The sequence below is a fragment of the Eubalaena glacialis genome, chromosome 6 (genome assembly GCF_028564815.1).
Source record: "Eubalaena glacialis isolate mEubGla1 chromosome 6, mEubGla1.1.hap2.+ XY, whole genome shotgun sequence".
NCBI classification, from domain to species: Eukaryota; Metazoa; Chordata; class Mammalia; order Artiodactyla; family Balaenidae; genus Eubalaena; species Eubalaena glacialis.
The window spans coordinates 2,934,606-2,947,265 of NC_083721.1; the positions used below are offsets into that span (position 1 = coordinate 2,934,606).

Genomic DNA, 12,660 nt, shown 5'->3' on the forward strand with positions numbered 1-12,660 from the left:
CCTGGGGAGGGGCTCAGAGAGACCCCCACTGGAGGTGCTGAGCGCACCCTTCCTCTCTGCCCATTTCTCCGCCGTCCAGGAGAGGTCAGTCCTAGCACCCCCCTCGCCCCAGGCTCCTGCTGTCCCGGGGCGTCTCTTGGGGCTGTCCTGGGGCACCCTGCGCAGGAGGAGCTTTCCAGGACGCCACTTCCCCCAGCCTCGTGCTGCCCCCTTGAGTGCCCTGAGCTGGACATTTATTTACCTTGTGATCTCCCAGCGACCGGGCCTGGGTTTGTGGGTTTCGAGCCTCGTGCCCGAGCTCCGGGAACGGGGCCCGCGCCCTGATGACAGCCGGGTGCGTCCAGGTGAGACTTGAGCCCTAAGGCTGCCCACTCTGCAGATCATCGGGGTGGACCCCGAAGGCTCCATCCTCGCAGAGCCCGAGGAGCTGAACCAGACAGAGCAGACGGCCTACGAGGTGGAAGGGATCGGCTACGACTTCATCCCCACCGTGCTGGACCGGACGGTAGGCGGGGCGGCATGACAAGCCCAGCCCTCAGGCCACACCCTGACGAGCGTGTGCCACGGCCCTGTTGGGCAGACACGGAGGCCGTTGGGGGGTGGCGGGTGGCACAGACCGCCCCCGCAGAGGGAGGGAGCCAGGTGGCTGGAGCGGGTAAGCAGGCCGATGTGGGAGAGCTGAGGACCGCAGAGAAGGCTCCTTTTAAGGACCCTAAAGGATGCTTCGGTCAGGGACCTGGACTAGAAGTGTGGCCCTGCAGCGGGGCTGGTGGGCGGCTTTACTGGCCACGTGCACAGTGTGCTGGACCCGGTGGGAGGGGCTGGGGCGCGATCTGGGTCTGCAGATGTGAGTCCCGGATCCCAGGCGAGGGGCTGGGCCGCATCCCTGGAGGGTCACGGCCTCCTGGACCGAGGTCCTCTGTGAGGCTGCAACCTGGGCGGTGGTCCACACGCCCGCTGCCCAGCGCCCGGCGCTGCCCGGCCTGACCGCCTGCCCTCCGCCCCCCGCAGGTGGTAGACAGGTGGTTCAAGAGCAACGACGAGGATGCCTTTGCCTTCGCCCGCATGCTGATCGCGCAGGAGGGGCTGCTGTGCGGTGAGTGAGGCGCCGGGCGCTCGCCCTCTGCCGACTGCTGGTCCGGCGCCTGAAGGACACCCTCGCTCTGGGGCTGCCCGGCCCACCTGCACCCCACCTGCTGCAGGGCTTGGAGGCTCTGTGTGAGGGTTTGGTCGTGACGCTCGGTGGTAACGAGGAGAATGTGGGTGGACAGAGAGAAGCGGGGGTCCCCCCAGCACCCCGAGCCCGGCCCCTCCCCCGAGGACCCCCCCAGGGCGTGTTCGGGCGTGCACGCACACTCGCATGCGCACGCGCATCGCACGCCCCCGCCCCCGGCGGGTCTGACCCCGACCCTCCCGGCAGGCGGCAGTGCCGGCAGTGCCATGTCGGTGGCCGTGAAGGCCGCCCAGGAGCTGAGGGAGGAGCAGCGCTGCGTGGTGATCCTGCCGGACTCTGTGCGGAACTACATGTAAGGAGCACTCCCCCCGGCCCCTCGGCTTCCCGCGCTCCGCCTCCCAAGCGCCTGTGCCGGCCCTGCTCCCCGCCAGGCCTCCCCTGAGACCCGGCAGCGGGAGGGAGGGAGCGTGGGGGTCTGTGAGGCCGCGGGGGACGAGGAGGAGGACGTAGCCGCCCTCAGAACGCCTCCCCACCCCCGGCTGCAGGGAGCACTGGCTCTGCTGCTTCACTCACACTCCAGCCCCAACCTGGCGAGACCCAGGCTGGGGTCGGCGGCCCCAGGGACGGGCTGTGCGATGTCTGCCTGGCGGCCTCCGAGGCCCCTTCGAGTCCGATGGTGCTGAGTATCTGCACACCTGCCCAGGCGGCAGCTTGCAGCCTCCTGCTTCCAATTCCCGTCCTCTGGGCCGACGGCCCCTGTCTGGGGCCACCGGCCGAAAGAGCCAGGGTTGCTGTGCGGGAACAAGGGCACAGTGGGCTAGAGACCTCCCCCACGGACCCGCGGGCTTCCTCCCTGGCCCAGGAGTGGCAGGTTACATACCTCGGGTGAGCTCAGCTGCCCCTGGTGGGCGCCCGTTCCAGCAGGGGGTGAGTCACATCTGGGTGTCCACTGCCAGGTTGCCCTGAGCATGGCCATCCGCTCACACCACGCAGTACGTGAGGACAGCCATCTCCCCGTGTGCCGGGCCGGCCTGCTGTGCGTGCACACGCCTGCCTGCGTGTGTGAGAGAGAAATGGCGAGAGTGTGACTGAATGGTCATGTCTCGGGCACACACGTCTAGGCTGGGGGGCTGTGGATCCTCTCTGCTCCCCACTTTGTTGGTCCTCATCTGCCTTTTTTTTTTTTTTTAACATCTTTATCGGAGTATAATTGCTTCACAATGGTGTGTTAGTTTCTGCTGTATAACAAAGTGAATCAGCTATACATATACATATATCCCCATATCTCCTCCCTCTTGCGTCTCCCTCCCACCCTCCCTATCCCACCCCTCTAGGTGGTCACAAAGCATCGAGCTGATCTCCCTGTGCTATGCGGCTGCTTCCCGCTAGCTATCTATTTTATGTTTGGTAGTGTATATATGTCCATGCCACTCTCTCACTTCGTCCCAGCTTACCCTCCCCCCTCCCCGCGCCCTCAAGTGCATTCTCTATGTCTGCATCTTTATTCCTGTCCTGCCCCTAGGTTCTTCAGAAACTTTTTTTTTTTTTAGATTCCGTATATATGTGTTAGCATACGGTATTTGTTTTTCTCTTTCTGACTTACTTCACTCTGTATGACAGACTCTAGGTCCATCCACCTCACTACAAATAACTCAATTTTGTTTCTTTTTATGGCTGAGTAATATTCCATTGTATACATGTGCCACATCTTCTTTCTCCATTCATCTGTCAATGGACACTTAGGTTGCTTCCATGTCCTGGCTCTTGTAAATAGTGCTGCAGTGAACATTGTGGTAAATGACTCTTTTTGAATTATGGTTTTCTCAGGGTATATGCCCAGTAGTGGGATTGCTGGGTCATATGGTAGTTCTATTTTTAGTTTTTTAAGGAACCTCAATACTGTTCTCCATAATGGCTGTATCCATTTACATTCCCACCAACAGTGCAAGAGGGTTCCCTTTTCTCCACACCCTCTCCAGCATTTATTGTTTGTAGATTTTTTGATGATGGCCATTCTGACCAGTGTGAGGTGATATTTAATTGTAGTTTTGATTTGCATTTCTCTAATGATTAGTGATGTTGAGCCTCCTTTCATGTGTTTGTTGGCAATCTGTATATCTTCTTTGGAGAAATGTCTGTTTAGGTCTTCTGCCCATTTTTGGTTTGGGTTGTTTGTTTTTTTCATATTGAGCTGCATGAGCTGCTTGTATATTTTGGAGATTAATCCTTTGTCAGTTGCTTCGTTTGCAAACATTTTCTCCCATTCTGAGGGTTGTCGTTTCGTCTTGTTTTTCACTTCCTTTGCTGTGCAAAAGCTTTTTAAGTTTCATTAGGTCCCATTTGTTTATTTTTGTTTTTATTTCAATTTCTCTAGGAGGTGGGTCAAAAAGCATCTTGCTGTGATTTATGTCATAGAGTGTTCTGCCTACGTTTTCCTCTAAGAGTTTGATAGTGTCTGGCCTTACATTTAGGTCTTTAATCCATTTTGAGTTTATTTTTGTATATGGTATTAGGGAGTGTTCTAATTTCATTCTTTCACATGTAGCTGTCCAGTTTTCCCATCACCACTTATTGAAGAGGCTGTCTTTTCTCCATTGTATATTCTTGCCTCCTTTATCAAAGATAAGGTGACCATGTGTGCGTGGGTTTATCTCTGGGCTTTCTGTCCTGTTCCATTGATCTATATTTCTGTTTCTGTGCCAGTACCATACTGTCTTGATGACTGTAACTTTGTAGTATAGTCTGAAGTCTGGGAGCCTGATTCCTCCAGCTCCGTTTTTCTTTCTCAAGATTGCTTTGGCTATTCGGGGTCTTTAGTGTTTCCATACAAATTGTGAAATTTTTTGTTCTAATTCTGTGAAAAATGCCATTGGTAGTTTGACAGGGATTGCACTGAATCTGTAGATTGCTTTGGGCAGTATAGTCATTTTCACAATGTTGATTCTTCCAATCCAAGAATATGGTATATCTCTCCATCTGTTTTATCATCCTTAATTTCTTTCATCAGTGGCTTATAGTTTTCTGCATACAGGTCTTCTGTCTCCTTAGGTAGGTTTATTCCTAGGTATTTTATTCTTTTTGTTACAATGGTAAATGGGAGTGTTTCCTTAATTTCTCTTTCAGATTTTTCATCATTATTGTATAGGAATGCAAGAGATTTCTGTGCATTAATTTTGTATCCTGCTAGTTTACCAAATTCATTGATTAGCGCTAGTAGTTTTCTCGTAGCATCTTTAGGATTCCCTATGTATAGTATCATGTCATCTGTAAACAGTGACAGTTTTACTTCCTCTTTTCTGATTTGGATTCCTTTTCTTTCTTTTTTGTCTCTGATTGCTGTGGCTAAATCTTCCAAAACTATGTTGCATAATAGTGGTGAGAGTGGGGCAACCTTGTCTTGTTCCTGATCTTAGTGGAAATGGTTTCAGTTTTTCACCATTGAGAATGATGTTGGCTGTGGGTTTGTCATATATGGCCTTTATTATGTTAAGGTAAGTTCCCTCTGCGCCTACTTTCTGGAGAGTTTTTATCATATATGGGTGTTGAATTTTGTCGAAAGCTTTTTCTGCATCTATTGAGATTTTCATATGGTTTTTATCCTTCAATTTGTTAATATGGTGTATCACATGGTTTGATTTGCGTATATTGAAGAATCCTTGCATTCCTGGGATAAACCCCACTTGATCATGGTGTATGATCCTTTTAATGTGCTGTTGGATTCTGTTTGCTAGTATTTTGTTGAGGATTTTTGCATCTATGTTCATCAGTGATCTTGGCCTGTAGTTTTCCTTCTTTGTGACATCTTTGTCTGGTTTTGGTATCAGGGTGATGGCGGCCTCGTAGAATGAGTTTGGGAGTGTTCCTCCCTCTGCTATATTTGGAATGAGTTTGGGAGTGTTTCTCCCTCTGCTATATTTTGGAAGGCTGTTCCTCCCTCTGCTATATTTGAGAAGGATAGGTGTTGGCTCGTCTCTAAATGTTTGATAGAATTCACCTGTGAAGCCATCTGGTCCTGGGCTTTTGTTTGTTGGAAGATTTTTAATCACAGTTTCAATTTCAGTGCTTGTGATTGGTCTGTTTATATTTTCTATTTCTTCCTGGTTCAGTCTCGGAAGGTTGTGCTTTTGTAAGAATTTGTCCATTTCTTCCAGGTTGTCCATTTTATTGGCATATAGTTGCTTGTAGTAATCTCTCATGATCCTTTGTATTTCGGCAATGTCAGTTGTAACTTCTCCTTTTTCGTTTCTAATTCTGTTGATTTGAGTCTTCTCCCTTTTTTTCTTGATGAGTCTGGATGATGGTTTAACAATTTTGTTTATCTTCGCAAAGAACCAGGTTTTAGTTTTATTGATCTTTGCTTTCATTTCCTTTATTTCTTTTTCATTTATTTCTGATCTGATCTTTATGATTTCTTTCCTTCTGCTAACTTCGGGGGTTTTTTGTTCTTCTTTCTCTAATTGCTTTAGGTGTAAGGTTAGGTTGTTTATTTGAGATTTTTCTTGTTTCTTGAGGTAGGATTGTATTGCTATAAACTTCCCCCTTAGAACTGCTTTTGTTGCATCCCATAGGTTTTGGGTCGTCGTGTTTTCATTGTCATTTGTTTCTAGGTATTTTTTGATTTCCTCTTTGATTTCTTCAGTGATTTCTTGGTTATTAAGTAGTGTATTGTTTAGCCTCCATGTGTTTGTATTTTTTACAGTGTTTTTCCTGTGATTGATATCTAGTCTTATAGCGTTGTGGTCAGAAAAGATACTTGATACGATTTCAATTTTCTTAAATTTACCAAGGCTTGATTTGTGACCCAAGATATGATCTATCCTGGAGAATGTTCCATGAACACTTGAGAAGAAAGTGTATTCTGTTGTTTTTGGATGGAATGTCCTATAAATATCAATTAAGTCCATCTTGTTTAATGTAGCATTCAAAGCTTGTGTTTCCTTACTTATTTTCATTTTGCATGATCTGTGCATTGGTGAAAGTGGGGTGTTAAGTCCCCTACTATGATTGTGTTACTGTCGATTTCCCGTTTTATGGCTGTTAGCATTTGCCTTATGTATTGAGGTGCTCCCGTGTTGGGTGCAGAAATATTTACAATTGTTATATCTTCTTCTTGGATTGATCCCTTGATCATTATGTAATGTCCTTCTTTGTCTCTTGTAATAGTCTTTATTTCGAAGTCTATTTTGTCTGATATGGGAATTGCTACTCCAGCTTTCTTTTGATTTCCATTTGCATGGAATATCTTTTTCCATCCCCTCACTTTCAGTCTGTATGTGTCCCTGGGTCTGAAATGGGTCTCTTGTAGACAGCATATATACGAGTCTTGTTTATGGATCCATTCAGCCAGTCTGTGTCTTTTGGTTGGAGAATTTAATCCATTTACATTTAAGGTAATTATCAATATGTATATTCCTATTACCATTTTCTTATTTGTTTTGGGTTTGTTATTGTAGGTCTTTTCCTTCTCTTGTGTTTCCTGCCTAAAGAAGCTCCTTTAGCATTTGTTGTAAAGCTGGTTTGGTGGTGCTGAATTCTCTTAGCTTTTGCTTGTCTGTAAAGGTTGTAATGTCTCTGTCGAATCTGAATGAGATCCTTGCTGGGTAGAGTAATCTTGGCTGTAGGTTTTTCCCTTTCATCACTTTAAATATGTCCTGCCACTCCCTTCTGGCTTGCAGAGTTTCTGCTGAAAGATCAGCTGTTAACCTTATGGGGATTCCCTTGTATGTTATTTGTTGTTTTTCCCTTGCAGCTTTTAATATTTTTTCTTTGTATTTAATTTTTGATAGTTTGATTCATATGTGTCTTGGCGTGTTTCTCCTTGGATTTATCCTGTATGGGACTCTCTGTGCTTCCTGAACTTGATTAACTATTTCCTTTCCCATATTAGGGAAGTTTTCAATTATAATCTCTTCAAATATTTTCTCAATCCCTTTCTTTTTCTCTTCTTCTTCTGGGACCCCTATAATTCGAATGTTGGTGCGTTTAATGTTGTCCCAGAGGTCTCTGAGACTGTGCTCAGTTCTTTTCATTCTTTTTTCTTTATTCTGCTCTGCGGTAGTTATTTCCACTATTTTATCTTCCAGGTCACTTATCCGTTCTTCTGCCTCAGTTATTCTGCTATTGATTCCTTCTAGAGAATTTTTAATTTCATTTATTGTGTTGCTCATCATTGTGTTTTTGCTCTTTAGTTCTTCTAGTTCCTTATTAAACATTTCTTGTGTTTTCTCCATTCTATTTCCAAGATTTTGGATCATCTTTATTATCATTACTCTGAATTCTTTTTCAGGTAGACTGCCTATTTCCTCTTCATTTGTTTGGTCTGGTGGGTTTTTACCTTGCTCCTTCATCTGCTGCGTATTTCTCTGTCTTCTCATTTTGCTGAACTTACTGTGTTTGGGGTCTCCTTTTCGCAGGCTGCAGGTTCATAGTTCGTGTTGTTTTTGGTGTCTGCCCCCAGTGGCTAAGGTTGGTTCAGTGGGTTGTGTAGGCTTCCTGGTGGAGGGGACTGGTGCCTGTGTTCTGGTGGATGAGGCTGGATCTTGTCTTTCTGGTGGGCAGGACTGCGTCTGGTGGTGTGTTTTGGGGTGTCTGTTAACTTATGATTTTAGGCAGCCTCTCTGCTAATGGATGGGGTTGTCTTCCTGTGTTGCTAGTTGTTTGGTATGTGGTGTGCAGCACTGGAGCTTGCTGGTCATTGAGTGGAGCTGGGTCTTAGTGTTGAGACGGATATCTCTGGGAGAGCTCTCGCCGATTGATATTACGAGGGGCCGGGAGGTCTCTGATGGACCACTGTTCTGAACTTGGTTCTCCCACCTCAGAGGCTCAGGCCTGACACTCGGCCGGAGCACCAATACCCTGTCAGCCACATGGCTGGTGAGGGTCAACAACTCTGCTTGCCCTCTGGGCTTCAGTTTCCTCACCCATAAACCAGAGTCACGCTGGGCTTTCAACGGGTCTTCCCTCCAAGCCTGCCCCTCTAGCTCCAGGCCTAAGCTGCTATTTGTCAGGTGCTTTCTCATCTGCCTTTTTAGGGCAGGTCTCTGGCAGACCCCAAGGCCTGGTCTGGTGTCCTCTGACCCCAGGTGGCATGGGGTCCCTCATCCCCCTCTGCCAGAGCAGACATGAGGACAGCCAGGGACGAGGCCACCCAGGAGCCCCAAGGGGACATGATGGCACAGGATCCGGGACAGAACTGTTACCCGCCTGGGTTCTTGGACTCTTTAATCAATAGAAATTAATAAGAGGCAAGACAAGAAATTCAGGCAAGGCTTTATTGGGACTCATTCAGCAGCAGGCAGGAGTGAAAACAAGTAACAGTTTCCCTTGCTCACTCGCTGAGGAGGGGGTGAGCTGGTCCCTTAAGTGGGGTGAGGGTAGGGGTGGGTCCAGGGGTCAGGGCTGGAGGGGTGGCTTAGGTGGTCTGCCCACCCCTTTGTGGTGCTGTGTACATGGGGCATTTGCAGTACCCTGCTTTTGCTCGCAGCAACTCAGAAGTGGCAGTTAGGTTTTTGGTCTTTTTGTATCTTGTTTTGTCCTTAATTTGCCCCAACTGTGCATGCATGCTGTTATTTTTAGTCCCTCATAGTTTCTTTGTATCTGTTGCTTGAGAAGACGTTTGTCCAGGTGCAAGCACTGCAGCAAAGGGTCCCAGGTCCCAGGTCCCAGCGTACCACAGAACCTTCTGCTGTGCTCTGAGCTCATTCAGCCCTGGTTGACCGGATGCCCCCGTCGACCACAGTTCCCTAGGGGGACTTTCTGGAATCTGGCTCTCAGGCCTCTTCGTGGAGCCTCCAGCCAGCCCCTTTGGGGTCTCTGCTGGACCGTGGGGTCTGGGGAGGGATGCTGGGCTTTCTCTCTCTGAGAACCTCCGCCCTCAGTGTGGGCAGAGGTGGTGGTGAGACCCTGGTGATTTCTGGTGCCGCAGGTCCAAGTTCCTGAGTGACAAGTGGATGCTGCAGAAGGGCTTCATGAAGGAGGAGGACCTCTTGGTGAAGAAGCCATGGTGAGGACGCCTCTGAGCAGAGATCTCTCCCCGACCACACGCGTGTGGCTCGGGACTTGCGTTCCTGGTACCCAGGGCACGTGTGCTGTCCTGCACCTGGCTGGGCGCCCCTGCGGTCTCCCTGTCCTGGACTCAGCCTCCCGGTTCACGGCCTCCCTGCCCCACCCTCTTCCTGCAGGTGGTGGCACCTCCGAGTTCAGGAGCTGAGCCTGTCGGCCCCGCTGACGGTGCTGCCCACAGTCACCTGTGAGCACACCATCGAGATCCTCCGGGAGAAGGGCTTCGACCAGGCGCCCGTGGTGGACGAGTCGGGGTCAGTCTCAGCCTCCATCCAGACCTCTGCCCTCTGGGCCCTGCTGGGCGCCTCCAGCCTGTGCCCCACGCTGCTCTGTGTCAGCGGTGCTGGACGGGGCAGCCCAGTGGACCCCACAGCTGGCCGGCTGGCCTTGGTCACTTTGCACTCAGATGCTCAGAGCATTGGACGGCTGGTCCCTGAGCACCGGCCAGGATGGGGGCTGCTCGTATTAACCCTTTGGACTTTAATGCTTTGGTCCCAGCCCACTGCGCCCAGCATGTGCACAGGAGGCCGGTGTAGGGTCCTGCCCTGGCTCTGGGCACGTGCCGGACAGCGGAAGGCCGTGACAGACGTGCCCTGGTGACAGTGACCCACCATCAGGGCTCTCCCGGGGCTGTCCCAATTCTAGCACCGGAAGTCCCATGTCCCAGGACACTGGCCAGCTGGTCACCCTTGACACCTGTCAGAATGGAGATGCCCAGAGGGCTCACTGGTTTACCGTTCCCTGCACTGGACGGTCAGCTCCAAGGGCGGGGTGTTTGGTCACTGCTGGGCTCCTGCCACGCAGAGACCCTGGGCAGACAGTGGTTGATTCTAAGAGGAGTTCTGGGTTTGACCCTGAGGGTGGCTGTGCTGGATTCTGCTGTCTTGGCGGGGGGTGGGGTGGGGTGTGGAGAGTGCGGGAGAGGCACCAGTGCTGACTCCTGCCCCGTCCCCACTTCCCCAGGGTGATCCTGGGGATGGTGACCCTGGGGAACATGCTGTCGTCCCTGCTCGCGGGGAAGGTTCAGCCATCGGACCAAGTTCGAAAAATCATCTACAAGCAGTTCAAACAGGTACGAGCCCCGCGAGACCTGAGCAGTCAGTGCTGAGACCAGCTCTGTCCCGGGAGGCGGGGCCGCGCGTCCCTCGCCTCGACCCTTGACACCACCCCAGACCCCATCAGACCCCTAAATCGGAGAATTCGCCCCAGCTTCACAAAGCGAGAAGCCCCAGGTGGGGAAAGGCCAGCACTGGTGAGGGCTCACCCACGCCCGTACTTTGGCAATGCCTGTGGTCACTGGCAAGCCCAGGGACCATCATCCCAGCCGAGCCGGGCATCTGCCAGCGTGACCATTCCCAGAGCACCGGGCCCTGATTTTGTCCTGTGCACACGTCATTTAAGATCACCTGGCACGCCTAAGTATTTAATAAGAACTAGAACGTTCTGGGGGCTGAGCCGGGGCTGGTCAGACCCCGTGGTCATCCTGAGATGATGGCCACCCTGTGATGGGCCAGGACAGAGCCGACCGTGTCCCCGAGGGTGCCTGGGGTCAGGGCAGCCCCTCTCCCTGGTCTCCTGACATTCCACAAACCCTTTCTCCTCGGACCCCCATTGAGTGGGAGTGGTGGGTCGCTGGCTGTCTCAAGCTTGAGAAGCTAGCGGGTGGAGCCCAAATCTAGGAATGGATTTGATTTTCCTTTCTCCCCACCCCACACGTAGCTGAAATGTCACCAGAATCTGTGTGTTTCTCCCCATATCCACCCCCCTGCCATCGCCTCTAGCGTGGTCCCTGCACGGCCCCTCACTCCTGGCCCTAACTCTCTGCGGCTGGAGAGACCACAGGAGACGTGGGTGGGGTCTTGTCCCTCCCTGCCAAGCCCAGCCGGGAGGGTCCCGGCCCTGCGACCCCCGGCTCCGTCCGCTCCTCCCGTCCTCCTGCCCTGGTTCTCAGACGGGCCGGTCCCTTCCTGCTGCCTTTGCACCAGCTGTCTCTGCTCTCCTGCCCCCCAGCCCCCGTCCCCTCCTCTCGGCCTCTCTGACGCCCAGGCCCCGAGCACCTAGCACACGGGGTGTGTTCTTGGAGCACTTATTGCCCCCCAGTCCAGTGGAAGCTCCAAGAGGCTATCCTGGCCCCCGTGGCCCCTGAGTGGGGAGCACAGGGCCCGGCGTCACATGCATGTGGGTGGCCAGCCAGGCTGAGCGGGGGCAACCTTTCCGCCCATGCCATTGCCCACCAGCATTTCTGGAAGTTTCTGCCCCTCCTCTTCCCTGCGTTGAGCTGAACACAGCGTGTCCCATTTGATGATTTTGAAATGAACACACACCCGCGAAACCACAGTCGAGAGTGAGCGTATCCATCCCCTCCCCCCCTTCTACCCCGGCTTCCTCTCCCCTCCCCGCACGTCTATCCTGTCCCGTAGACTGTGCGCCCTCCCCGGGCTCGTGCGCATACGCAGCCCCACCGTGTGTACCCTTGTCTGGCTTCTTTCATGCAGCAGAGTGGTTTGTTTTTTTTTTTTCTATATAAACTTTTTTATTTTATTTTATTTTATTTTTGGCTGCGTTGGGTCCCCGTTGCTGCGCGCAGGCTTTCTCTAGTTGCGGCGAGCGGGGGCTACTCTTTGTTGCGGTGCGAGGGCTTCTCATTGCGGTGGCTTCTCTTGTTGCAGAGCACGGGCTCTAGGCGCGAGGGCTTCAGTAGTTGTGGCACACGGGCTCAGTAGTTGTGGCTCGCGGGCTCTAGAGTGCAGTCTCAGTAGTTGTGGCACACGGGCTTAGCTGCTCCATGGCATGTGGGATCTTCCCGGACCAGGGCTCGAACCCGTGTCTCCTACATTGGCAGGCGGATTCTTAACCACGGCGCCACCAGGGAAGCCCAGCAGAGTGTTTTGAGGTCCCTCCGAGGTGTGGTGTGCGTGCTGTCCACCCCTTCCCGTGCCTGAGTCCAGTTCTGTTGTGTCTCTGGCCTTTCCTGTTGATTCTCTGCTGTGCGCGCCCTTCCCTCCCCCGGGGAAGAGCTGAGCGCTCTAATGTTACCGAGTCCAAGCGCGCTCTGCTCGCTGCACGACGGGCCAGTAAATCGGGAGACGAGGTGCTGAGGCTAGGAATACGACTTTATTTGGAAAGCCAGCAGACCCAGAAGATGGCAGACTGATGTGTCAAAGAACCATCTTCTCGGGGTCTGGATGCCAGTTTCTTTCATAGAACAGAGAGGGAGAGGAGGTGAGGAAGTAAAGTAAAAAGGCCCTAAGATTTGCAAATATCCCCTGGAATGGCCAGCCTCGGGGAGGGGACGTGTTAGTGTCTTCTTTCTTGCAGCCATCCACAGGTGGACAGCGTCAGGATGCTTCCCTGAACAAAGGCACTTGGGTTTAACCTTCAGGCAGAGGGGCGGCGTTCCCCGAGGCAGACTGTTCCATAGAGAC

General features: G+C 51.8%; 1 protein-coding gene across 2 annotated transcripts in view; it reads left to right on the forward strand.

The window, feature by feature from the left end:
- Positions 1–12,660, forward strand: part of CBS (cystathionine beta-synthase) — a 30,593-nt gene that overhangs the window by 13,537 nt on the left and 4,396 nt on the right. For both annotated transcript variants that reach the window (XM_061193865.1, XM_061193864.1), the window contains exons 9-14: positions 380–505; positions 1,012–1,096; positions 1,421–1,526; positions 9,099–9,176; positions 9,355–9,489; positions 10,199–10,307. In XM_061193865.1, the coding sequence (XP_061049848.1) occupies positions 380–505; positions 1,012–1,096; positions 1,421–1,526; positions 9,099–9,176; positions 9,355–9,489; positions 10,199–10,307 (639 nt within the window). The remainder of the gene's footprint in view (positions 1–379; positions 506–1,011; positions 1,097–1,420; positions 1,527–9,098; positions 9,177–9,354; positions 9,490–10,198; positions 10,308–12,660) is intronic.